Genomic DNA, 23,796 nt, shown 5'->3' with positions numbered 1-23,796 from the left:
TATGATTTGTTACTAGAACAAAAATAAAATGACTCCAGGTATAATACAAATCTGTTAGTAAAACCCCATCCAGTGAATGACCAGTGCACATGTTTTCTCCCTTACCATCATTGGAATATCTCATGTCTGACAAGTGAAAATGTTGTTGATTTAAGAATGTTTTTGTGTGTGTGTTTCATTTGGCTTTTATACAAGAAATAGGAAAGTCCAAAGTTTCTATTGATAGATGCAGAACCAATCTTTATTGACAGTTGGTATTTCCTGAACCTCACAACTGACTGCTGAAATTTAATATTAATAAATATCATTTGAATGAAGGAAAAAAAATCTATCCTGTGTGTCTTTCCCTCCCCTCCCCACATAATTAGATAATAAGTTGGTGTACAAGCACATGTTGGCCTAGTGTAACACTGAACTGAATTTGTTAATGCATCCCCCTTTTTTATTCCCAGTAAGAATACCCGGACTTCGGACACCTTGAGCAAGCAACAGCAAACCCTGAGGATGCACATTGACATACCCAGGGCTCAGCTTTTGATTGAAGAGAGAGACACAATGGAGACAATTGGTAAGGTGTCCTGTTTGCCGCCTTACACAATGTGGCTGCTACAGCCATGCCCTCTCAGCCCAAACCCTGAGCCATGGGAAATATCAGACATGGGAACATCTTGAATGCTACATGAGCAAAGAAGTTAGAAGGTAGACAACTGTTATTGAGGAGAATAATAAGTACCAGCAAATATGGGGGAAATGAACTTATATAAACCACAGAGTTCACCTGAGAGAACCCCAACTCTGTCCCAAGTTGGGTCTCTCCTGGAGAGGCTCTTGGTACCACTCCAAAGAACCAACATTTATAATCAAGCAAACCGAGAAAGGCCGTACACTAAGACCCCGTCTTGGAAATCCGCTTTATGAGCTCCTCCTCAACTCCAATAAGGCCTTTATTAAAGAAAATTTTTAAATTCTACAAATGTCTTTGCACAGGACATCTTTCTCCACCCCCTGGCACCCCATAAACATCCTTCACAGGGCTCTGGAAAAGTCCCAGCTCCCGTTTTACGATCGCAAAAGACGCCTGGAGAGCTTCAGTGGCCTGTCCACCCAGAACCCAGGTGTCCTGACTCCTTCCAGCCTCTTTCCACTCGAAGTCCGCTGTCCACACTGCCTGTCTAGATGGTTCTATTTATTCCAGAATCAGAGACTTTGTATTTCCACTACAGTAATGATCAGAAGAATAGCTAACATTTTTTAAGAGTGCTCTAAAGGTCACATACTTTTATAAGCACTTTATGTGGATTATTTAACTTACCCCTCCCAAACAACATAGGAAAAAGATTCTACTTGGGAACTGGGACGTCAAGAGGTTCTGTAGCTTGCAGGTCACACAGACAGGATCAAAACCAGGGCAGGTCCCCCACCTGGCCACCTGTTTCACCTTTGGTGACTGGGTGTCACCTTCTTCCGTATCAACAGGCTACTTTGTCACCTTAGAAGTATGGCTGGACCCCCCAGTACTCATGGAAACAGACTTTGAGGCAGGTTTCCTAGGCTGCCACTTTTTGAACTTCACTCTGTGTCTGTTCTGGAAGATGTTTGCTGGCACTTGGTCCCAGGACAACCCTTTCCGGTGGTTTGGCTAAAACCACCCAACTCCTGGCATATACCCTCCATACCTCTTGCCAGTTAGGCAGTGATGAGTGACCAGATTGGCAGGACACCTCCATTGCCCCTTGTCCCTGCCCTGCTTTTATGGTCTTTTAATAGAACAGTGGGGATGTCTGACCTAATGGCTCCTAAATTCTAAGACCTGGGCTGCCCGTGCGGGATTCAAGTTTGGTTCAGGCATAACAGCACTTAGCACAGCTTGGTCATGTCCAATGTGACCCTCGCTCAACCAACTTCAGTTAAATACTACCATGTCGTGTGAGGGCTCACTACTCATCCTGAAATACACAGGATTTAATTTGTTGGCTCACATCAGGGCAAGGCGCCATGTTTTGTTTCTCATTACCTTTTCTGTAGTGTATCTGGAATCTCTTTTATTGAACCCAGTGAATTGGGCATTAAAACTAAGATTTCCTTTGAAACCTCAGTTCCAAAATCAAATTGTAACTCCTATGACTTTATAATACAGTTACGACATTTGCTAAATGTTCTCACTAGACTTGTTAATAACTCTACCTACAGCTGTTAAAATAGGTCTCTAGGCGGATCCTGGGAGTGGTGTATTACCTCCCAGTAGCTAGTCACTGCTGACCAAACACCAGAGGAAGGTCTGCCCGTCGTTTCCGTACATAATAACGACCCTTAGCCAGAGATATAGCACATTCGTTGCAGGATCATTCATCACCAGGAGTCGTTTACCTCCCGGTGGTGCCTGACGGTTGGTCGATGGCATTTTCTAATTATTGGGGAAGTAGAGACGTGATGCTTTAAAACGCTCTGGGCTCTGCCTGCAAGAATCCAATACGGGAGAGCCATTAATTTCTAGCCAGAATAGATGGTCAGCCTCACAAACTGACAGGCACCCGAAATGTCCCATTAAAACTGGAAACCCAGCCCCACCGATACTCTGGCGTGTTCTTACTGGGGCTACATGATAGAAACCACAACACAGTTTTATGGATGAAAGCGAATGTATGTCGGGCCTCTGATACCAGGTCCAATTATAAGAACCCACCTCCGTGGAAAGGCCGCCTTATTCGAGGGTGGAGGGGCGGATGTAGGGCGGGACCCCCAAGCCGAGCCCAGGCTCCCACCGTGGCACCGATCTGGGCTGTACCACACACTGGGTGCCAGCAGACCTCCTGGCAGTCCTTCCTCTTTTTCTCTGCCCAGAAATTTTATTCTGACTTCAAGAGGTTTTCCTTTCCTGCCAGAGCCTGAGTAATTGGATTTTGTAAGGTTCGTTCTGTTCAGAGCCTTTTTTGGGCACAGCACTCTAGCTGTGTTGTTTATGACTTTCGCATTACCGTTCAGTGTCAAGCCCGCTGCAGTGTGGTCCCAGCTGACTGGTAAACTCATGTGAACATCACCCCAGACTGCAGTGCTTGAAAATGTATGAAAAACTCCATATATCCTAACGAAAGTTTCCCTTGGAGTCAAAAAGCTCTTAGGAAAGTGTGAAAAGTATCACAACAAAGTAATGAAAATCTGAGACAGCCAAATAATGACACACAGCCTCACCGACTGCTCCTTCTCCAAAGGCTTAAAATGCTCTGTGTTCATCTGCACCCAGGTTTCCCTAACCTTCAAGTGCCCTATGCCAGTAGGACCTGGGAAGTCTGACAAGTGAGTCATTTTGAGAAGTCAATTACAGAATGCCCTAGAGTCACTGAAGCTCAGGAGAGTTGGGAAGAAAAGGCATTTACCTCAGAACAGTTCAAATCAAGGAATCAATATGCTCTGAAGACTGGCCCTTCTCTTCTCCCCCACCCCCCATGCCCCATCTTGAACATTTGCCGTCTTCCATATGAGAGGCGACCCTGGGATAGATGACCACAGGGCAGTTTTTCTTGTACCTCAAACAGAGCTTATTTGAAACGGCAGCCTCAACCCTGGGCGATGCTGACATGGCCGGTGGTGTCTCGGGGGAGCTTTTAACAAACACATAAACCCCAAACCCTATTAAATGGACAGCCACCCAACAGTCCTCCCCAGATCAATGTGTGCTTAATGAGAAGAAACCAAGTCCCAGCGGAGAGGGGAGACCCTTCTCTGCGGTCGTTCTCTTTTAAGTCATGCTCCTGAGTCAACCCCTAAGGATAATCTATTTTTTTCATTCTGGAGTAATTCTAATACAGTGGTTGAATATTTTGGCTTTCTTTTTTTGTTTTTCTGGATGAGATTAGGTTCTTGTTATTGTTGCCATTAGCAATAATGCACGTACCGAGGAGAGAGGCGGTCAGGGAGTCACGGAGCAGGGGATAACCGTGCCTGGCCTCCTGTATCCTGCTGTTCTGCAGACGATCGCTCCACGGTCCTGTTGACGGATGCTGACTTCGGAGAGGCAGCGAAACAAAAGTCCCTGACGGTGACACACACGGTCCATTACCAGTCAGTGTCGCAGGCCACCGGGCCCTTGGTGGATGTTTCGGACGCTCGGCCAGGAACGAGTGAGTGGTCACACATCACTTAAACTCTTTGGGTGTTATCAGTGCTGAGAACGCATTCGTGCTCCATGGCTGTGCAATAAAATGTGGGGTTTCTCAGCTCTGTGCCTAAGAAGCAAGTAGGTATGATGACATCTTTGATTGGGACATTGACTTTGTCTTGTTTGATCTGAGCTGTTCCTAAACTTGTATCAGTTGAAGCCAATAGCTCTTGGTATTGGTTTACTAAGAAAGTGTTAGAAATTTCAGGTCCAGTTATTTTTTTTTTTATTTAGACAACACAGGAAAAGAAGTTAGTGAACCTTAGTGAGTATCTCCTCTGTGCCAGGATTGGGATAGAAAGATGATATCAGTCTGTTATCTTGGCAACAGCCCTGTCAGGTACTTGCTTATACAGTAGAAGATATTAGAGCTCCCATTTTACTGATGAGGAAACAATCTCAGAGAAGTTAGGGAAACAGCCCAAAGTTGTACGCATACTATGTAGTGAAACCAAGATTCAACTGTGGGTCCGTCTGTCCTCCGAGCTTACGCTTTTCTCCTGAACCTCACTATTTGAGAAGAATATAGTTCTGCTTAATCTGGGGATTATGTTTGGTTTAGTTATTAAGATTTGGATCCATATTATATGGAAATTAATTACTGCGATGAAATTAAATACCCTAATATGTATCTAGAGCTTATTAATTAGATATTCTTATTCCTTCATAATTTAAATTGTTCCTAAATCTCTTTAAAGACTGAGAAATTGATGTCCCGATGATTATCTTTTTGGAAGTTTTGATGCTAGCTTTTAAATCATTAATCACTCTCTTTGAAAAAATTTTTACATTCTTCGAGTAGAGTGCGATAATTAGAAAAATAAATATTATAATGCTTAAAGCTGTTCTTTATAATGTCTGCCTTGGAAGGCATTTGTGAAATGCACTGAGCTTCCTGAAGCAAACTGGTTGATTCCTAAGCAGCATTGTACTATGCAGGAAAACGGTGCTAGCGGTTACCGAAATTCATTTGAAAAGTCGTTTTCAAGAACATTCTGAAGGAGTCTTTTATTCCTCCCCTCTGTGTAACCTCACGTCCTTCCTTCTCTGATGACATTAGCACATTCTGAAGACACGAACGGGACATGAGTGAGGATTAGCTTTGCGAAGGAGTGTGCGGGATTACGATCTTTGCTCTTAGAAAGTGCTCCCAGGTCCTTGACGTTCTCTCCAGCTCTGGGCTGTTCCATCATGATCTGCCTGGGCCTGTTCCTGGCTACTTCAGGGTACTGCACTGACGGCTTTCTGGGCCACTTATGGCTATTAAACCCGGGAGAGATGACACACTTCTATCAGTGGATCCTTGACCTCAGCAGGCCTTTGTCCCCGTCAGAGTGGAAGTTAATGGAGACCTTAGCAGCAGGATAGGAAAGAGGCAGAGGAAACAGGACAGACGCCCCAGGGAGTGGCTCCCCATCTTCTGTGTGCATCAGAATTACCCAGGGTGCCTGTTTAAAATGCTCGTTCCAGGCTTCCACCCCCAGGGATTCAGATCCATTGGTGTATGGCGGGGCCTGGGAATCTGCATTATAACCGCCATCTAGGGCGATTCCGTTGCTGGTTGCCTGGACCCCTCGTTGAGAAACACTTCCGCAAGTGTTAGGCGCGTGTCACGTAGAGCCCGGGAGGAGGTGTCCACAGTAGCACAGCCTGGCAGGAGCCCTCAGACCTGCCGGGCTCACCGCACAGCAGGTGAAAAGAATCTGCACGTCCAGCTCCCTGCCAGTGCTCAGCTGGCAGAGAGATGTACAAAGGCTCGTCGCAAACAGCCAAGGCCAGACAGGAGGCAGTGAAACGAAAGCACGGGGAAGCTTCTAGCTGCCGGGTCAGCCCCAGAACAAGGGAAGGCTGATTTGACGGCTTTCAGAATATCCACAGAGACACGCATCTGCGTCACAAGCAGAAGCGCTAACGAGTGAGAGGTGAGGGTCTCTCACTCACCTCAGGCAGGAGGCTGGCGGAAGGGACGCGTCAGCCTCCCTCTCTCATGGCCTCATGGCTCTCACGGTGTAGGCACGGTTGGGGAGCTTTAAGAATTCCTTCATTCAGACTCAGAAACATTCATGAAGGTGTTAATTCACATATGACCAGTGCCCAGGGTTGGGGGTACCTCGAAAGGTGCAAAAAGACATTCACTTCATCTGAGCGGAGCAAGTCAAACGTGAAACAAGGAGCGAAAGCGTTTTTTGTTTATCAGTAGGTACGAGGAACAAATAGAACAGAATGATGAGATGGTGAGTCGGCCGGGGGCGTGGGGACCAGGGGAGGGGCTGGCTCAGTGTGAGGCTTGGGGAAGACCTCCACGGAGTCACAGGCAGGAGTCAGTCGGCCTGCCAGGCAGAAGGAACGGTACGGGAAAGCCTCTAAAGCACGTTGGGGACAGAAGTGGGAGCTGAATGGGGACGGGGAAGGCGGATAGGACGAGCCAGAGACACAGCCAGCCTGGTTTTGCAGGCCTCACAGGCTAGTGCCACACGTCTGCAGCCTGTTCTGAGGGTGTTGGGATGCTCGCCCGGGGCTTGCCTGATGATCAGATCCCACAGAAACCGCTACAGCTTCTGGAAAGACGCTTCTTTCATTGGTGATGAACTTAATTAAATAGTGTTTACAAACACTTGGAAAATCTACGCAAATTCATTCCTCAGTCTCTAGTTCCAAAAAAATAGAATTATTCATTTAGCATCTGCAGAACGTTCTCCATTAGTAAAGATTTCGGGATCATTTTTTTTTTTAGTTGGAGTATAGTTGCTTTACAATGTTGTGTTGGTTTCTGCTGTACAGTGAAGTGAATCAGCTAAATGTATACATATATCCCCTCCCTCTTGGATGGACCTCCCTCCCACCCCCCTCATCCTACCCATCTAGGTCATCACAGAGCACCGAGCTGAGCTCCCTGTGCTATACAGCAGGTTCCCTGTAGCTATCTAGTTTACACATGGTAGTGTATTTATGTCAATCCTAATCTCCCAATTCGTCCCACCCTCCCCTTCCCCCACTGTGTCCACATGTCCCTTCTCTACGTCTACATCTCAATTCCTGCCCTGCAAATAGGTTCATCTGTACCATTTTTCTAGATTCCACATATATGCATTAATATACAATATTTGTTTTTCTCTTTCTGACTTACTTCACTCTGTATGACAGACTCTAGGTCCATCCACATCTCTACAAATGACAGAATTTTGTTCCTTTTTATGGCTGAGTAGTATTCCATTGTGATCATTTTGTTGTATTAAATATTTCTCCAAAACCACATTACGAAGGGCTAAAGGCATTGTATTTTTTTATGTGGAAGTAGAAACGGTGGGTGTCTCCCCCCGCAGCACATCAGCACAGGAGTCCAAAGCCTTGAGCTTTCTGCAGCCCAGTCTCTGCTTGCTTCTTGTACCCAGAGCTTGTCACCTGGGCCCAGGTGTTACGCCTGCATCCCCTCAGTCCCCTGGGGCAGGTTCCTCTCACTGCAGTCTGGCGTATTTGTAGAGATTGGTTTATAGCCAATTTCCTCAACTACCAAAGACATTCCTGTTCTATTCTAATTTTGTTGTTATTGTAGGAAACTTTTATTTTTAAGAAGAACATCTAAAATATGTTGCTTGCACATGAGCACGACCGTTCTGTAGAAGTTATGTTTCTAAGCATTGCATTAGTTTGCCAAAGAGTTGCAACAAATTCTTATTACAAGGATGGGAGAAATCGCAATGATTTGCTGTATCTCTCTTTCAAGATGTGAAAACACATACCGTGGCTGTGTCCATGGCTCTGTTCACGTCCCCGCCTCTCCCGTGGGTTAGGACGCACTTGGAAGCTGGGTCTCTGTTCACGCGGGTCTCCCCAGCTGCTGTCAGAGGGTCCAACACACAGTAGACCTTTGGTAAATGCATTTAGATACTGAGCGACCGTATGTATACTTATGTCAGAAGTTTTGAAATCAGAGCAACGGGGATGGAAAAGAAAGGATGTTTAGTATATTCAGCAGGAGTCGGGCAACCAGTTTCTTCCCTCTCTTTGTTCTCCGTTTCCTGAGACGTCTGATCAGCTGTGTGTCTGTATCGCCTCACCCAGTTAGAAGTGTTTTCTTTCCACATGTACACAGTCGGCCCCCTGGACACGTTGCAGAAACTTACCAATGAGGTCATCACCTTGGAGAACTTAAACCAACCTTTTTACTTACAAAATGTGCAAGGGTACAAAGACATGTGAAGTGATCGGTGTTAGATTTGACCCGGGTTTGTTTTGTCATGTTTACCTGGACGTCATCCATCCATCATCATTTATTCATTCCTGCAAAAAGCATTCACCACGCAGGGCTGGACTGGAAAACAAATAAGACACGGTTCCCATCCTCACCAGTTACTACCAGTGGGCACCTTTCTGCATCACTGGCATTCTCCAGCGTCTAGTTTTATGATTTTTCATGGCTATTTTCCTGTCAAACTCTCGAAAGTGAGTTTCTAGCCTTCCTGGTCAACCCATCAAATCTCCCGTCACCATCTTCATTAAACAGGACACACTGCATCCCATGTCAAGTGTCTGTCACTCAGGAGTCATGGGCTAAGCCCCGATTCATTGATGCCTCCCACGTGCCTGTGGTTCTGTAGCTCGTTAATGTCACGCACGTCTCACAACAGCGCTGATGGTGGGCAAGGTCGTCACCCACCAGTCCCAGAGAGGAAAGCAGCAGGTACACCAGGGAGGTCACAGCCCGCGAGTAGTAAAGCTGGACCCAACTAAGAGACACTCACCCCAAAGCCCCACTCTCAACCCCTCCACGCTCCTCTAAGCAGAGATGATGCTTCTGTAAGGACTGCTGGGGACAAAATAGCCTTCACATATATATTGAATAAGAAGAGCTTGCAGCACGGATTGAATCTTTCTTGTTGAGACTTTGAAAAGCACGCACACGCTATTACCCGGGATGGTAGTCAACACACTGCTGGAAAATACCTGATGGCAGTGAAGAGAGTCCGGTGTGTGATAAGCCCTTGATAAATATTTGTTCGTTGAATGATAGGAATGTTCAGGCTCCCCGTTTCACTCTGTCTATGAGACAACTGGTAAATTCATCGTGCAAAGCCAAGGCCTCGGCATCTGTAAGATATGAAAACCAGTAGCAGGGAATGAAAGCCGATTATATACATGACATGTTTTATGACCTTATTATCCACCAAATCCTCTCATCCCAAGTTCAGGGTAATTAAAATAATTTGATTCAATGAGCAGAAGCTTAATTCAGTTTCGGACCCAATGCTGAAAGGCCAAGAACTATTTATATCACTTACCCCTAATTCATTTGTTGTTTAGCAAGCGTAATGCCTAATCACTAGATTTTATTTATATTTGGACGCCGGGGACCCAAATAAGATACTTTCCACGCAGGGACAGTAAACCCCAACATTTATTTGCTTAATAGATTAACTAAGAAGGTCTACGAAGGAGGCCACTGCGTGGGATCCAAGTAAAATTTTTATTTTAGCTGCTATCTCAGAAACTATCCTACAGAAAAGTTCAATTCAGGTACCAAACAGCTCCAAAAACCTGATTATTAAAAAATGTGTCAACTCCTGAGTATTCTACCTACAAGGACAATTTTGCCTGTAGGATGCTTGCTTAGAGCAGAACGAAGTGCAGTTCAAGGAAAGTAATATGACCTATATTCCCAATATTATCAGGCCACTGGTAAAGCTGTCCTCATCTAGGAAAAAAAAAGGGGGGGGGGGATAATGAACAAAGTTAACTTGAAAAGATGGCTTGAATAGTGCCACTTGAATAGTGCCACTTGACCATGGAACTTTCCAGATAGGGTCATCTCAGTGGGAAAAGGGGCTATGGAGGGGGGCAAGGTCTCTGCCCCACCGTTAGTGGGTGAGCTTGACAGGAGGAAACACAGGTGAGGGTTTGGGGAGTTGAGGAAATTGTGTCCCAGAAGTGATACTATCAAACTGACCCCCTCTTCCACAAGCATCCAGGCCAGGAGTAAAACTGATCCACAGCTGTACTTACAAGAAACTTAAGGAAGAATAAAAATAAGAACCCTCAAAACTTATGTAAGGGACTGGGTAATTTTCTGGAAAAGATTCATTAGCATTTAAATAACAAGCTCCACTATTTAAGCTCCACTTATCACGTCGACAGTGCCTGAAGACATTTAGCCTCCTAGCCCAGGAGAATGCTTTTCTATCTCTTTGAAGATCTCTTTCCTAGCATTTCAGCAGAGAAACCCAATTATCATTTATACCTTGCTGTCCAGAGAGCTTGGCTCTCCAGCATAACTCATTTACATTCTAATCAAGGCCATGAAAAACCATCCAATAAAGTCTTCCATGGAATTTTGCAAGTAACGGATGAAATGAGGCTGAAAATCGATGCCCCAGAGAATTATGCACCAAGACGGAGCATTTTGATGACCCAGGAGATTTAATATGTATTGATTGAGCTGCCATCGTTAGGCTTTTCTCTCCAGCATTGTGGAGTGATGGATTAGGTCCAAAGTCCGATCACTAGAAACTGGCAAAAAGGAAAATCCTCCAATTTAAAAAGAAAGTCATTTCACCACTTTCAAGTGTCGGGTCCCATGACCCCGCATAGGATCATAAATGAACTAGTGTCATGCAGATACTGCACCAGGACTCCTAGGTGTCAAGGGTGAGGACACGCATGGCCAAGTAATGGGCAATCTTGGACTGACAGGTGGGGTCTTGGGCTCCGTTTCTGCCACTTAATAGCTGTGTCACTTCTCCTCCCTGAGCTCCCATTGTGTCAGCCATAAAGTCACCCTGAGCTGTGTGTATTCATCCAGGGAAGTCTGTGTGCCGGGGATCACAGCGGGCTCTGTGGGATGGTTGGAGGATGAACGCCCTTGCCCCTGTCCTGCAGAGACGTGCAGGTTCAGGAGAGCACATAAGTGAGGCGGTGTCATCAGGCCACAGCTTGTCCCCCTCAGTTCTGTTCCTTCGAAACTGCTCCATTCGTGATAAGCAGTCAACACAGACTGCTGTGTTTAGAAGTGACCAGATCATTTTCAAAACATAACTGCATAAAGTTCCTCTTTGAAAAGCAGAGAACTCAAAAATGGAAAAGGACTTTATGTTGTCTTCAGGCTGGAGCCCCAGAAAAACCATTCCAGGTAACTGAGCCTCTCCCCTTTTCCACGGAATTCTAGAAGAGGGAACATTGCCAACTCCAGTGTCCAATGTTCTGTACTGTTGGAACATGTTTTTTGTTAGCTAAGAGTTGAGCTAAGAGCTCAGTCCACCCCCTTGACCTCTTGCCTCTGTTTCCAAATTTAGAGACAGTGAAACCCATCTGGGTCCACCCTGTGTGTCCATAGACCTCTATGTTTCTGAAGATGGGAGACCTGTGACATCCAGATATGCAATGACCCTTTGTCCTCCACATTGAATAACCCAAGTCTTGGTCACAGTTCAGACAATTCCATTGAAGAGATGCTACCATGTGCAAAGGGATAAGAAAGTGTTCAGACAAAAGGGGATCTTCCCTCTTCCCTCTGCTCTAAGAACTTGCAACTTAGTTGATGAACAAAAGTCATACTCGAGGCAGTGAGTGAATACAAGACAACAATCTATACAGGAGACAGCTGCTTGCTTTCCTGGGGCTGCTCTAACAATGTGCCACGAACTGGGTGGCTTAAAAGAACTGAAATTTATTTTCTCACAGTTCCTCTAGCTACAAGTCCAAAATCAAGCTGTCCTCAGGGCCATGCCCCCTGTGAAGCCTGTAGGGGAGGACCCTTCCTCGCCTCTTCCTAGTTTCTGGTGGTGGCCTCCGGGCTCCTTGGCCCAGCTGCAGCCCTGCAATCTCTGCTTCCATAGCCCCACGGGGCTCTCCCCTCCTTGTCTGTCTCCTCATCTTGTTACAATACCAGTCATGTTGGATCCAGGGCCCACCCTACTCCAGTCTGACCTCATCTGGACTAATTACACCTGCAGGGACCCTATTTCCAAATAAGATCAATCTGAGGTTCTGGGGTTAGGATGTGGACATATGTTTTCTGCAGGGGACACAATTCAACCTGTAACAACACCTCGAGGTAACACTGTAGAAAGGAAGACACATTAGGGCGTATTTGGCTGAATTCTCTCCTTTTCCAGAAGGTGGTGATTCTCAGGAAGTTTAAGTGATACAAGGGGGGTCATGAAACTATTAAGAGCCAAAAGCAAGACCCAAATCCATTTGGAGGCCTGAGTCCAAATCTGATATTCTTCCCCAACAGGGCTTGTTTAAGTGCTTAAGTATCACCTGAATATTTCAGACCACAGAGGAGAGGAAGCCAGTACTCTGGACAGGGGTAGTCAGGGAGAGCTTCCTGGAGGCGTGAGCCCTGCTGAGTGGATCATAGGGCTGGGTCAGGAGAACCCCACTCAACACCATGATCACGGCCGACCACCCTCCTAGAGACAAACCTTGTTCTGGTTCTTCTCAGATCCCACCACCAGGAGGAACGCGAAGGCTGGGCCCACAGCGAGAAACCGGTACGCCAGCCAGTGGACCCTCAACAGACCCCACCCCACCGTTTCAACACACACCCTCACCACTGACTGGAGGCTGCCAACGCCCAGGGCTGCGGGGTCCATGGACAAGGAGAGCGACAGTTACAGCGTCAGCCCCTCCCAAGACACAGGTAGGGCCTGCGCGCCTCCTTCTCTATCCCGGGACAAGTAGGGCCCACATGCTGGGCTTCAGGGCCCTACCTGTTCCCTTTCAAGGTCACTTTCAAATTGCTAGACCATTTACCTAACAGGTACCGATACAGCTGTACTGCCTTGACCATGTCCAGGGTTCAGTGAATTCCGCAAAGCAGAGCCAAAGGAGTCTAGTTTGCAGGCATCCCGAATCTCAGACTCATACTTCTCCCTCTCCTTTTCCTTCCTGCCCTGCCGAGAGAGACATAGAAATTTCTAAGTGTTCTCCCTCAAGAGTAGAATCATTCTGATTATACTCTGAGGGCATCTGACCCAAGCGCAATTAAGACATTGCACTTGAAGTTACATGACAAGGTCATAGCACCCTCTATAGGGAACACGGCAGATCCCTCTGACGATTAAACAGGGGTTGATTATAAGGTAAGCCGTTCCTACCGTACCATCCACCACCAACATCTCACTCTGCAGAGAAGACAGAGCCTAAGAATAGCGCTGGGTTGCCCACCCCACCGATCTAAAATTTTGAAAAGAAATGATATCTAAACTTAATAGCTGTAGGAAATTTTAATACTCATTTTCTTTTGTTCTGGATGATATACTTCAAAAATAGTCTGCCAAAGGTGGCGTGTCACCATGTACGTTTATTTTTATGGCACTTATTTCTCTTACAAGAACCTCAGAGTTCCACAGAGGTGACTTCAGAACTTTTGAGTGGGTTTAAAATGCAGAGAGTCCTCTACCCAAGATGCTCCTTTTATGGTTCTAGAGGTTTTCTGGTCCCCGTAAAGGGTGGCAGACACAAAGAATGAGTCCCAGGGTCAGAAGCCATTTGGCCTAGTGAGCAATTCCGTGCAGTCACATCTTCATCTCTAACCATCATCCTGTCTTCCTGCCACACAGAGGCCAGAGGAGCTGAGGGCAGAGTTCAGATCATTCCTGCCAGTGAAAGACTCTCTCTGGTCCAGGGGGACTTGCAAAACAGGGCAGGGAGGGGAGCCACTGAAGTTCATTTGCACCGCATTCCCAGCTGTCTTAACTAAAAGCAGAATTTTTTCAAGGGGATGTATTACTACTGATCTATGGCAATATCCCAGGCTGGGGACATCTGACTCCAGAGATTCTGTTGACACCCCGAGGCCACATGGCTGAGGATCATGAAGGTGGCCTCACAGTGACAAAGGCAGTCCTCAGACAAAGAGCCGGCACCCCTGCCGGGCTACCTACCCAGTGCCTGGGAGAAATAGCCACAAGCCCAGAGCGCCAGCCGGTCAGGGCAGGCTCACGGTGACACATCATCCGTCTTGTCTTCTCTTTCTCACGACACAGATCGAGCGCGAAGCAGCATGGTCTCCACAGAAAGTGCCTCTTCCACTTACGAAGAACTGGCCAGGGCCTACGAGCACGCCAAGATGGAGGAGCAGCTGAGGCACGCCAAGTTCACCGTCACGGAGTGCTTCATCTCAGACACGTCGTCCGGGCAGCTGACGGCAGGGACAAACGAGTACACAGACAGCTTGACCTCCAGCACCCCTTCAGAATCGGGGATCTGCAGGTTCACCGCATCTCCCCCCAAACCTCAGGATGGAGGACGCGTGATGAACATGGCGGTCCCGAAGGCGCATCGGCCAGGTGAGACGAGACACGTGTGGGCCAGCGGTCGGGGAAGCCCATCTTCCCAGGTCACACTGGTCTGTTGTGAAAGCCCTGGTTGGTGTTTAGACAGGGTCTTCTGTTTATTGACTGCTGCATAATGCACCACCCCAAAGCTTGGGAGCTTACAGCAACAGTGATCATTTGTTCCGTTCTTGAGTCTGAAATTGAGTCAGGGCTTCGTGGGGACACGCATCTCGGTTCCGGCCGTGTCGATGGGGCAGCTCAGTTACGGAGAGAGGAGCCCCGTTCAGAATGGCTCACTCACCTGGAGGGTTGAGGCTGGCCACATCCTCCCTACACAGGTGTCACCACGAGGTGGCTTGTGCATCCTTATGTCATGGTGGCTCAGTTCTAAGAGCCAGTGTCCCAAGAGAGACAGTGGAAATAGCCAGTTTCTTAAGGTTGGGCCTGAAAACTGACCCATCACTTCTGCCATATTCTGTTGTTCAAACAACCACAGAGCTCTGGGAGCCCAGAGTCTAGAAAAGGAGATCACCACCACATGAGAAGTATCGAAAATATGGGGGTGATGTTTTAAAACTGCCGTGCTGAGGGTTTCAGAAGGAGAGCGGTCTTAACCAGGGAGCCAGCCTTTGGCACTTGGCTTCCCTGAGTTACCCAGAGTGACGGTAAGTGGCTGGTGTCAGCTCGACCAGTAGTTTGGTGTCTGCCTTGAGCAGTATTCTGGGTGTGTGGGTGGGAGCTGCAAACCCTAAGGCCGGCAGGGCCTGGCAGATCATGTAAGTGAAGAGGGTGGGGAGCGGGGTAAAGGGATGGATGGGGACGTGGAGAATTCAAGAGCTGAGTGACTGTCTAGGGGAAAAGGGCTCTAGCAGGCTCCTGCCAACTGATCCCGAGTGGAAACTGGGGGCCATGTGAGCGAGTTTCTCAAGAGAAGCCAGAAATGTTGGTGTTCTACGGCGACTCACACTTTTCAAGTGTTTGCTCAGATACGTGCAAACCATTGTACGGGGCAAATGAAACACATCTTTAGTTTGGATCCGAACCACGGCAGCCGGATGTAGTTCTCATGTGAAGAATCACTTTTTCTTTTTCACCCTGAAGTACCGGTCTGTAGACTTGACTTTGTGCACTGGCCTATCCATTCTTGTGGAATCCAGTTTTATTTCTCGTCTTCCCATTTTCTGAACAGCGATACAGGTTCTATTTCAAAAATATATCTTCATTTTAAATCCCCACGATTCCTTTGGGCTTTATGGCATAAGGCCAAGCTGAAATGAGCTTTATAAATGCATAAAGATACATAAAATAAGAATTGTCTATCCAGCAACTCATCTTCCAAACTGAGTCAAGATCCACACCAACCTCCTGTCAAGAATGATAGCTTCATTTATCTCCGTGCTCTCTACCTCCTCAGGGAGAAGACTTTGTTTGTGCGTGTTTTTATTCAAGGACTTTTTGTTGTTGGCCTTTATTTGCAAGGCAGATGCAGCAAATGTAGGAGAAATGCCATGGCATTTTGCGGCTGTAAACCTCGAGAGTAAGGAAGACAAGAGAGGAGAAAATGAGCCTGTGGGCAGGTTGCTTAGTCTCGCTGGGCTGCAGTTGGCTCATCTGTAAAATGGGCATGGCATCGACACCCACCGTCTGGGGTTTGTGTAAGCTGTACGTCGCCTGATGCAAGCGTCAGCAGCCTTAGTTGTAGCTTCTGTCGTCGCCTCGTTGACTTGTTGTCAGGGCTCCTACGGTGACTCCAATGACGGTCTGCAGACGTACTGCTCGCCCCCCTCTTCCTTCCTTCTTCGGTTTATTTTCCTTCCACGGCCGTTGGTTCCTGGAGAGCATCTACCTCATTTGTGCATCAATATCACCCAGCTAAGTATATGCATCACACCCCCACCTGAGATACATGCCATGCTTCCCCTTGTGTAGAACCAGCGCCCAGGTTAAATGTCCTACGTGTGCTGGTCTTGAAATAATTAAAGGTTTGCATCTTTTTGACGGCTTGTTGTCCATGGTGTTGGATTCATATTGAAAAAAAAATGTTTGAACTGTTCTCATGATATTGTTGCCTGGATCTATCCGAACAACTGAAAGGTCGCAAGTAAGGTACTATTGTCCTAATATGCTATGTAGACTGAAAGGATTTTATAACTGTAGGTATGAATAACTTTTTAAATCCTTATGAATTCTAATGCCCACAAACATTGTTTTTCCACTCTAGATGATGTATTATTATTACTGGGCATTTGATATGCTTTTAGGAAAATATTTCATCCTTCTGGAAGCCTTTCTGTTGCTCCTTTATAATGGAACTAAATTCAACACTGGGCACAAAACCTAAAGTTACAATTTATTATCCTGCTGACTGGAGACTGTGTCAAAATTAGCAGTTCCTTGAACAGGGCTTCCAAACCAATGTCTTTACCTGTGTTCCCTTGTGTTTCTAGATGCTATCAGTCATCCAAATCTCTGGATATCTATCTCCTTGCCATCAGTTCTTTTCTGATGAGTTGTTTTTTTTTTTTTTTTCCATTTACAACCCCAAGCTTTTAAATTCTCTACAAATCAGGACGAAGCTAAATGAATTTGGCCAGATTGTGGCTGCAGGAAAATAGGAAATATGTCTTAGTTATCTGTATATTTCTCTCCTGGTGTCTAGCAGATATCTGGCAGCATAGCGAGTGTTCAAGAAATATTTTTAACCAGCTTAATGATATTGAATGTATATACCTAACACTGTGTCTGGTGTAGAGCAGGTGTTTAATAAATGTTATTGAATGAATGAATGTATCATGATTGTGATGATGACAAGATTGGCCGATTGGTTCAAATATTACAATGGTTAGAAATTATTAAATAGAAACTATTTCCATCTTTAAAAACAAAAGACAAAGCAAACAAACTAACTCTCTATTCCTCTGAGAACTAGCTGGAAAATTTAACAGCTTCTTTTCCTCTCGGTCAAGGTGGCTTCTCATACTTCGGTTACGATAGCTACTTTTGGTTTCAGGTAGCATCTGGAGCCAGTTTCTGATGTTCTTGGATTACTACTGCTTCTTTATTCATGATGCTTATCCTGTGCAATCAAGAGATGCCACTGCAGGAAGCTACTTAAATCAATTTAAAGCTTCGAATCTGCAACCTAATGCAGCCTGGCCCCGCCAGCAGCAAGGGAGGTGTCCGCCCCTTCTGGTCTCCTCATGAGACGCTGGGACCCCAGCCTTAAACGTCTGCACCTCACCAACCCCCCACTCCTCCGCCATGATGAATGCAGGGGAGGTTCTCCGGTTGGAAATGACCATTGCTTGCCACCAACTTATTGGTTCTCTGAACAGCCAGTTATACGAAGCAGTTTGAGGATTTTAATTTTAGGACCCACTCATCACACGACTCACGCTCCCCTGGCAGTGTGTGCTTAAAGGGAGGGAAGAGAGTGGAGTGAGAGACAGGGCTCCCACCCGAAGGACCAGCCGGCCTCTGCTCAGGTCACGTCCCCTGCAAAGGCTGGGCTTGTTCTCAGCTGTCGTGTGCACGTGTCATGCACGCCCACACACATGCACACACACGGGCACACACGCACACGGCTTGAGTTCCCCTGGCCTTCACCCTTCTAGAGATGGCCCTGCTCCTTCCCGCCCCCCACCCCCAGCCTCCCCGCCTTCCCTCCAGTGTGTACTTTCTGGCTTCCACTCCACACCTAGCCCTGTTTTTGGAGCTGGGGATACAACGGCTGACAGGACCCACGAAGACCCCGCTTGGAAGGAGCTTATGTTCCTGGTGGGGAGACAGACACTTATCAAGTAAACAAATAGTATTGTTTCAGATCATGGTCAGCACTGGGAAGGGAAGTAAACCGGGAAGGGGATAAAGTCTGGCAGGAGGTACTTAGGAGAAGACGGTCAGGGGAGTCCTTTCAGAGGCAATGAGATGTGAGCTGAGACCTCAGTGGTGGACGGGCAGGGAGACCCGGGCAGAGACCCTGAGGAACAGAGGTCCATGCGGAGGGAAGAGCAGAGATAGAGGCCAGCAGACAGCAGTGAGCTTGGCATCCACAGCACAGGAAGAGTCTCCTTCCCTCCAAGCTGTGTTGGAAAGGTGCAGACTTTAAAGTCAGAGAGACCCCAGGGCCGTGAAGCAACACCTCCGCGTATTCACGCAGCTCTAGGTAGACCTTAACATTTGAATGGGCTCATTCTGACTCCCTCCTAGAAAACCAAACCTTTCTGATGTGCATTTGCAATTCTGTCTTCTTAAGGACCCGCCTGTAACTTCAGTCTGTTCTTTGTCGATGTCTCTCAGACACAGAAAGTGATGGCGGGACTTGTTCTGAGGGTCCCAAGCTTGGAACCCTGAGCCCGTTTCCCTTTCCCAACCATCTCCTCCCCTCCTGCACGGGGCACAGGTGCCCGAGCTTTCCTCCCACCTTGCCACGTGCTCTGGCTGGTTTACTGTGGCCGCAACTCTATGGAGATTTGCTCTTTCGTTCTTAACTACATTCTCTCTGACTTCTGAGCCCATTGGCGGCTCGCTGCTTTCCTAGGTGGACATATTGGGGTTCAGCTCTCATTGTTGGGGAGCCTACAGGGGGTGGAAGTGAGGGGGAGACCTGGGCCTGTGACAGAGGGGCAGGACGGCCACCTGTGTCCTGCTGAGTGACCAGAAGGCAGCTCTGGATTCCAGTGCGTGGATGACCAGCAGAGAGGCTCACCACCGTGAAGGAAAGCCCACCGCATCTCCAGAAGGGCCCTGTCAAAACACAAATGTAGTACACTTGTTTGTTCAACCCATCTCTACTGAGCCTCTTCCCTGTAAAAATACCGTGCCAGGTGTTACCTGAAGACATCAAAGTGTTAATATGTTAAACCAACACTTCCCACAGTCTCCTTGTTTATCAGAATAGCACGTAGTGTCACAGACAGCAGACAAAGTGTCCCAAGACAGGTCATTGAGGAGGTCCAAGAAACAAGGCAAAACCCAGCTTATGGAAGACAGACACCCCCTCCCACACCCACGTACACACACACACAGACAACCCGGTGAGGTGTCACCGCAAGCCAGAAGCGACCTGAAGGTCCTGGAAATATACAAAGGGTAAAAGATATACAGCAAGGACCAGCATCTCTCAGTGTGGTCCTGTGTGGATACGGCACCAAGGTCTCAAGCATCCTTTTCCCAGACTAGGAAGCAACAAGCCAGAATTCAAGTGATGCAGTCAACACCCTCATGTTAAAATCCCTTCTTTGCCTTCCCACTGCTTTCAGGGTAAAGACCCACAAGACTCTGAGAGGCCAGCCCCACCTTCCCCACCAGTCATGACCCCCGCTGCTCTCCAGGCCCCAACTCTCTGGCCTAGATTTCCTCTGTCTGGCATCATCTCGCTCCAGGTGAACAAGTCCTTCTGTGGGATGAGTCGAGATGAGCAGGGTTATTGACATGGGGCTGCTAGCCTCGCGGCTGAGCAGGTTGAAGCCCCCAGCCAGGGCTCCTCCTTGGCGGTCCTCAGTGTGTGGGTCCCTGAGGGTGTCACATGACCCTCATGGACCCTTCCCCACTGGGGGCTCCAAATGCCCCAACATGTTCCCAGCTGGCCTACCTTCTGAGCAGATTTTCCAATCCTGCTTTTTATCCAGAACTACTCTCTTTCAGAAGAATCATGAGCACAGCAAACTCAAAGCCCCACTTTATACCTCAGTGTAGTTTTTAAAGTTCACCAGCAAGTAGGGTCACAATAACGATGAGCCCTTAAAAATGCATGAAGCCTCCCAAGTACAAGCCAAGAATGGTAATAGAATCCACTGACGCGGACCTCTGATAACCATCTCACATTACTTATTTAGACTTTTTCCTGGCTGCCGTTTGGGAGTGAAGATTCATTTACCAAGAAGGGTTCATTTACAAGTTTTCGTTACTGCTGTGACATTAATATTAAACTGGAAAAGTGTTAGATCTGGTCGGCCTCGGGTGTGCGCGGACTACACGCTCCCCTTTGTAACTAGCTCTTTGATGCCGTAGTGTCCTTTCAAGTCTGTGTAGTTTTTATTGAAATTGCTGGAAGTCGAGGTAAAGCATCCTTGGCTTCTTACTTTTGCATCAATATCCAGCTCCATCCAAGCACAGATATCAAACCTTGTTAGAAGTTGATGAAAGTTCCTTTTTCTGTGTCCCCAGAGGAGAGTGAAGCCCACAGGGACCCTGCTTCACTTTCATTCTGCACAAATTTTTTGTGAAAGCGTACACGTGTTCTCACATTTGCTGACTACAAAGAATTGCCCAGCAGGGAGAAGAAGGATATTGCAATGTGCCTTGGAATTTCAGGCTCCCAAAACTGCATTCATTTGTCCCTTATTCATCCCCAAATTCCAAGCACCTCCAAGTTCGGAGGTGCTTGACCAGTTTTCCCAGGTGAGATGGTTCAGAGCATAAGAAAGACTCTTTCAGGATTACAGGTTTTCATTCGAAATTATCAGGCCCGTTTCCCTTGACTAAAGGAAAGAGCTAAAGCTCAAAGGGTCACAGAACTACTTGAGGCAGAGGCAGGATTTCAAGGCAAAGCTCAGCTCTCTCTCACTCACACCCTGCCTGTTGCTCTGAGCCCCCCAGCCTAGTCAGGTCAGGTCGGACACAGGCCATCTAACTGCTGTGCCATCGTTTGCATCCCTTACATTCCTCCACAAAGAACTGAGGAGGTAATTCCTTGTGGATTAGGAGAGGCAGAGGAGCACTATTCCCTATTCTGATTGAATCTGATGTTTTTCAGGTAAAAGTAAAGTGAAATCAGGATCCGCGTGGAATTAGGAACTTGGACCACGTAAGCTAGGGTTTTGCAACAGCGGCGCATAACGTCTGGGGTTGGGTGATGCGCTGTGGTGGAGGCCGCCCTGGGCATCATAGGACGTTGCCACGTGCCCCCTGGAGGGCAAAATCACCCTCAGCTGAGAACCGCTGTTCTCGACTGTAGGCTTTCTTTCCCTGGGGTGCACGTGGCCAGAGGCGGGAACAGTTGTCTGAGCCAGATTCACGGACTGCACGTCCATTACGGAGTTTCTGAATTGATCCATTCTTGTTCGGAGTCGGGATTGATTTTGCCATTCTTCTTCCAAAGCTAAAATGCGTTCAAATGTTGCATGTGAGTCTGAATAGATTGAGAAGGTTCAGGAAGTTTTGCTTTCCTGATAGGAAGGCAGGGGCGTGTCTTCTGGTTTTCAACTAAAAAGAGGCGGGTTTAACACAGCAGTTTTCCCGTAGTCGGGCAGAGCAGGGCTCAGAGGCCCCCTGGGTGGAGGACGGCAAGCTTTGTCCTCGTATCTTCTGATGGATGTGGGATCGCCACGGGAATCCATGCTAGTTCAAGGCCGGAGGGCTGGAGTTGTCATGGCACCAGTAAGCAAAGTGGTTAGGGACCGAGAGAGAAATGGATGCTGACTTATTTGGTGTGAACTTTCGGGGATATTAGTGGCACCAAAGGTCCCCAGAGGGCAGTGACAGGAGGATGAGAAATGGTCCATTATGTCAAATAATAAGGCATAACATGGAAATAATGGCTAAATCGCCTCTCATCCTTCAAGGAGGGAGTCAGAGCAGCGCCTGGGCACCTCTGGCAGCTGGGAGTGAAGGGTGCAGTTTGTGGGCTGCGGGCTGATGAGACGGGGTCGGGGGGATGCCCGGGGAGCGCGAGGCCCGGGGCGGGTGGACTGTCGAGGCCAGGTGAGGAGGGAGGGCTAGCTCGTAGTCTACAGTCTATGTCCCTTCCCACAGGGCTCTCTTCCCAGTCCTCTCAGCCATCATCCTGTGACTCAGTGACCTTGGCTCTTCTCTCTGTGTGGCTTTGTGTCTCTCACTTTCATCCCTTCTGGTCCTGTGTCTTCATGATTTCCCTCTGCTTCCCTCTGGGTATGTGCTTCTCTGACCCCCTCTGTTTCTCTCTCTCCTCTCTGTTTTCTCTCTCCCCCCATCTCTCTGTTTCCCTCTCTGTCTCTCTCTCTCCCCCATCTCTCTGTTTGTCTCTCTCTGTCTCTGTCTCTGTATTAGTGTCCTGTGGCCTCTATACCAAATGACCGCAAACTAGGTGGTTTAAAACAACAGACACATAGTCTCTCTTCTGGGAGGACAGAAGTCCGAGATCATCGTGTCAGTGAGGTTGTGCTGCCTCCAGGAATTCTAGAGAAGAGTCCCTTCCTTCTCTCTTCCAGCTTCTGGTGGCTCCAGGTGTTCCTTGGCTCGTGACTCCATCATTCCAACCTCTGCCTCATCTTCACATGACCGTCTCCCTTCTTTATGTCTCAAATCTCCCTCTGCTTTTTTTTTTTTTTTTTTTTTGGACACATGTCATTGGATTTAGAGCTCACCTTAAATTCAGGTGATCTCATCTCAAGGTCCTTTACTTAATGACATCAACAAAAACCCCTTCTCCAAATCAGGTCACATTCACAGACTCCAAGGGTTGGGATATGGACCTATCTTTTGGGGGGACACTACTCAACCCACAAAAGACAGACACTAAGGTAAAAGAAGAGTTCCCGATTTATTCCCCTGTCAGATCTCCAGCCCCATAACTTCAGACCCTCTGGAAAGGGAGATGTCTGACAGTAAACCTTTCACCTGCATTATCTAATTAAATCCTCATTATAACCCTCTGTGGTCGATTCTGCTCTTGTTCCCATTTTATGAGTAAGGAAACTGAGCCCAGACTTATACCTGTCAGATTAAATGCAGGCAATGTCGTCCAGACTTCCACTCTTAATCACCACCGTTAGAAGTGTTGTTTAGTTTCTCCCATGTGAAACGGGCAGATGGAGGGCCGGGAGGTTAAGAAAAGCAGGTGCGTAGGTGTCTAGATTGTCATGATAGTTTCCCATTTTATTTCTCTCTGTCTGGAGTCATAAGCGCATGGTTGTCTCGGCATGTATAGACGTCTGCAGAACATAAAAATGGACGGACGCTTAGAGAATCCAGTTTCCTAACTGGTACTGGGGCTAGCAAAAGAGGTGGGGTTTTAATGGCCGTAAAGTGCCTTTAATAAATAGCGCTCCCCATCGATCACTCTGGTGCTTTCTTCTGCGTCAGCGCATGAACTATTAAGAGAGCTCATTTACGGCATTCACACAGTTGAAAGGGCTACTTGGGGTGCTAATCAGAAAACACACACTGTCAAAAGGAGCTAATTAGAGCATCACACGACTTAATCAAGCTTTGCCTGAAAAACTGGATCTCTCGGAGATACTGACTATTCAGAGATGCTTAGCAGGCCTGCAATAAGCAAACACAGAAGCCCTTGTATATAAGGATGTGGTGCTGAGCTATTTTCATTATTAAGGATTTCCAATTCTCACCAGTCTTTTCCAGCTACCTTGATCACTACGTCTA

The 23,796-nt window shown here is 47.4% G+C and overlaps 1 protein-coding gene across 1 annotated transcript in view; it reads left to right on the top strand.

Moving 5' to 3' along the window:
* DSCAM (DS cell adhesion molecule) overlaps nt 1-23,796 on the top strand; it is a 605,868-nt gene that overhangs the window by 574,856 nt on the left and 7,216 nt on the right. Inside the window, exons 29-32 of the mRNA XM_036849729.1 lie at nt 453-568; nt 3,969-4,118; nt 12,597-12,794; nt 14,143-14,445. Coding sequence (XP_036705624.1) covers nt 453-568; nt 3,969-4,118; nt 12,597-12,794; nt 14,143-14,445 — 767 coding nt within the window. The remainder of the gene's footprint in view (nt 1-452; nt 569-3,968; nt 4,119-12,596; nt 12,795-14,142; nt 14,446-23,796) is intronic.

This window comes from Balaenoptera musculus, chromosome 4 (genome assembly GCF_009873245.2).
Source record: "Balaenoptera musculus isolate JJ_BM4_2016_0621 chromosome 4, mBalMus1.pri.v3, whole genome shotgun sequence".
Classification (NCBI taxonomy): domain Eukaryota; kingdom Metazoa; phylum Chordata; class Mammalia; order Artiodactyla; family Balaenopteridae; genus Balaenoptera; species Balaenoptera musculus.
Note: the sequence above shows the minus strand (reverse complement) of the source record. Positions and strands in the feature narration are given on the sequence as shown.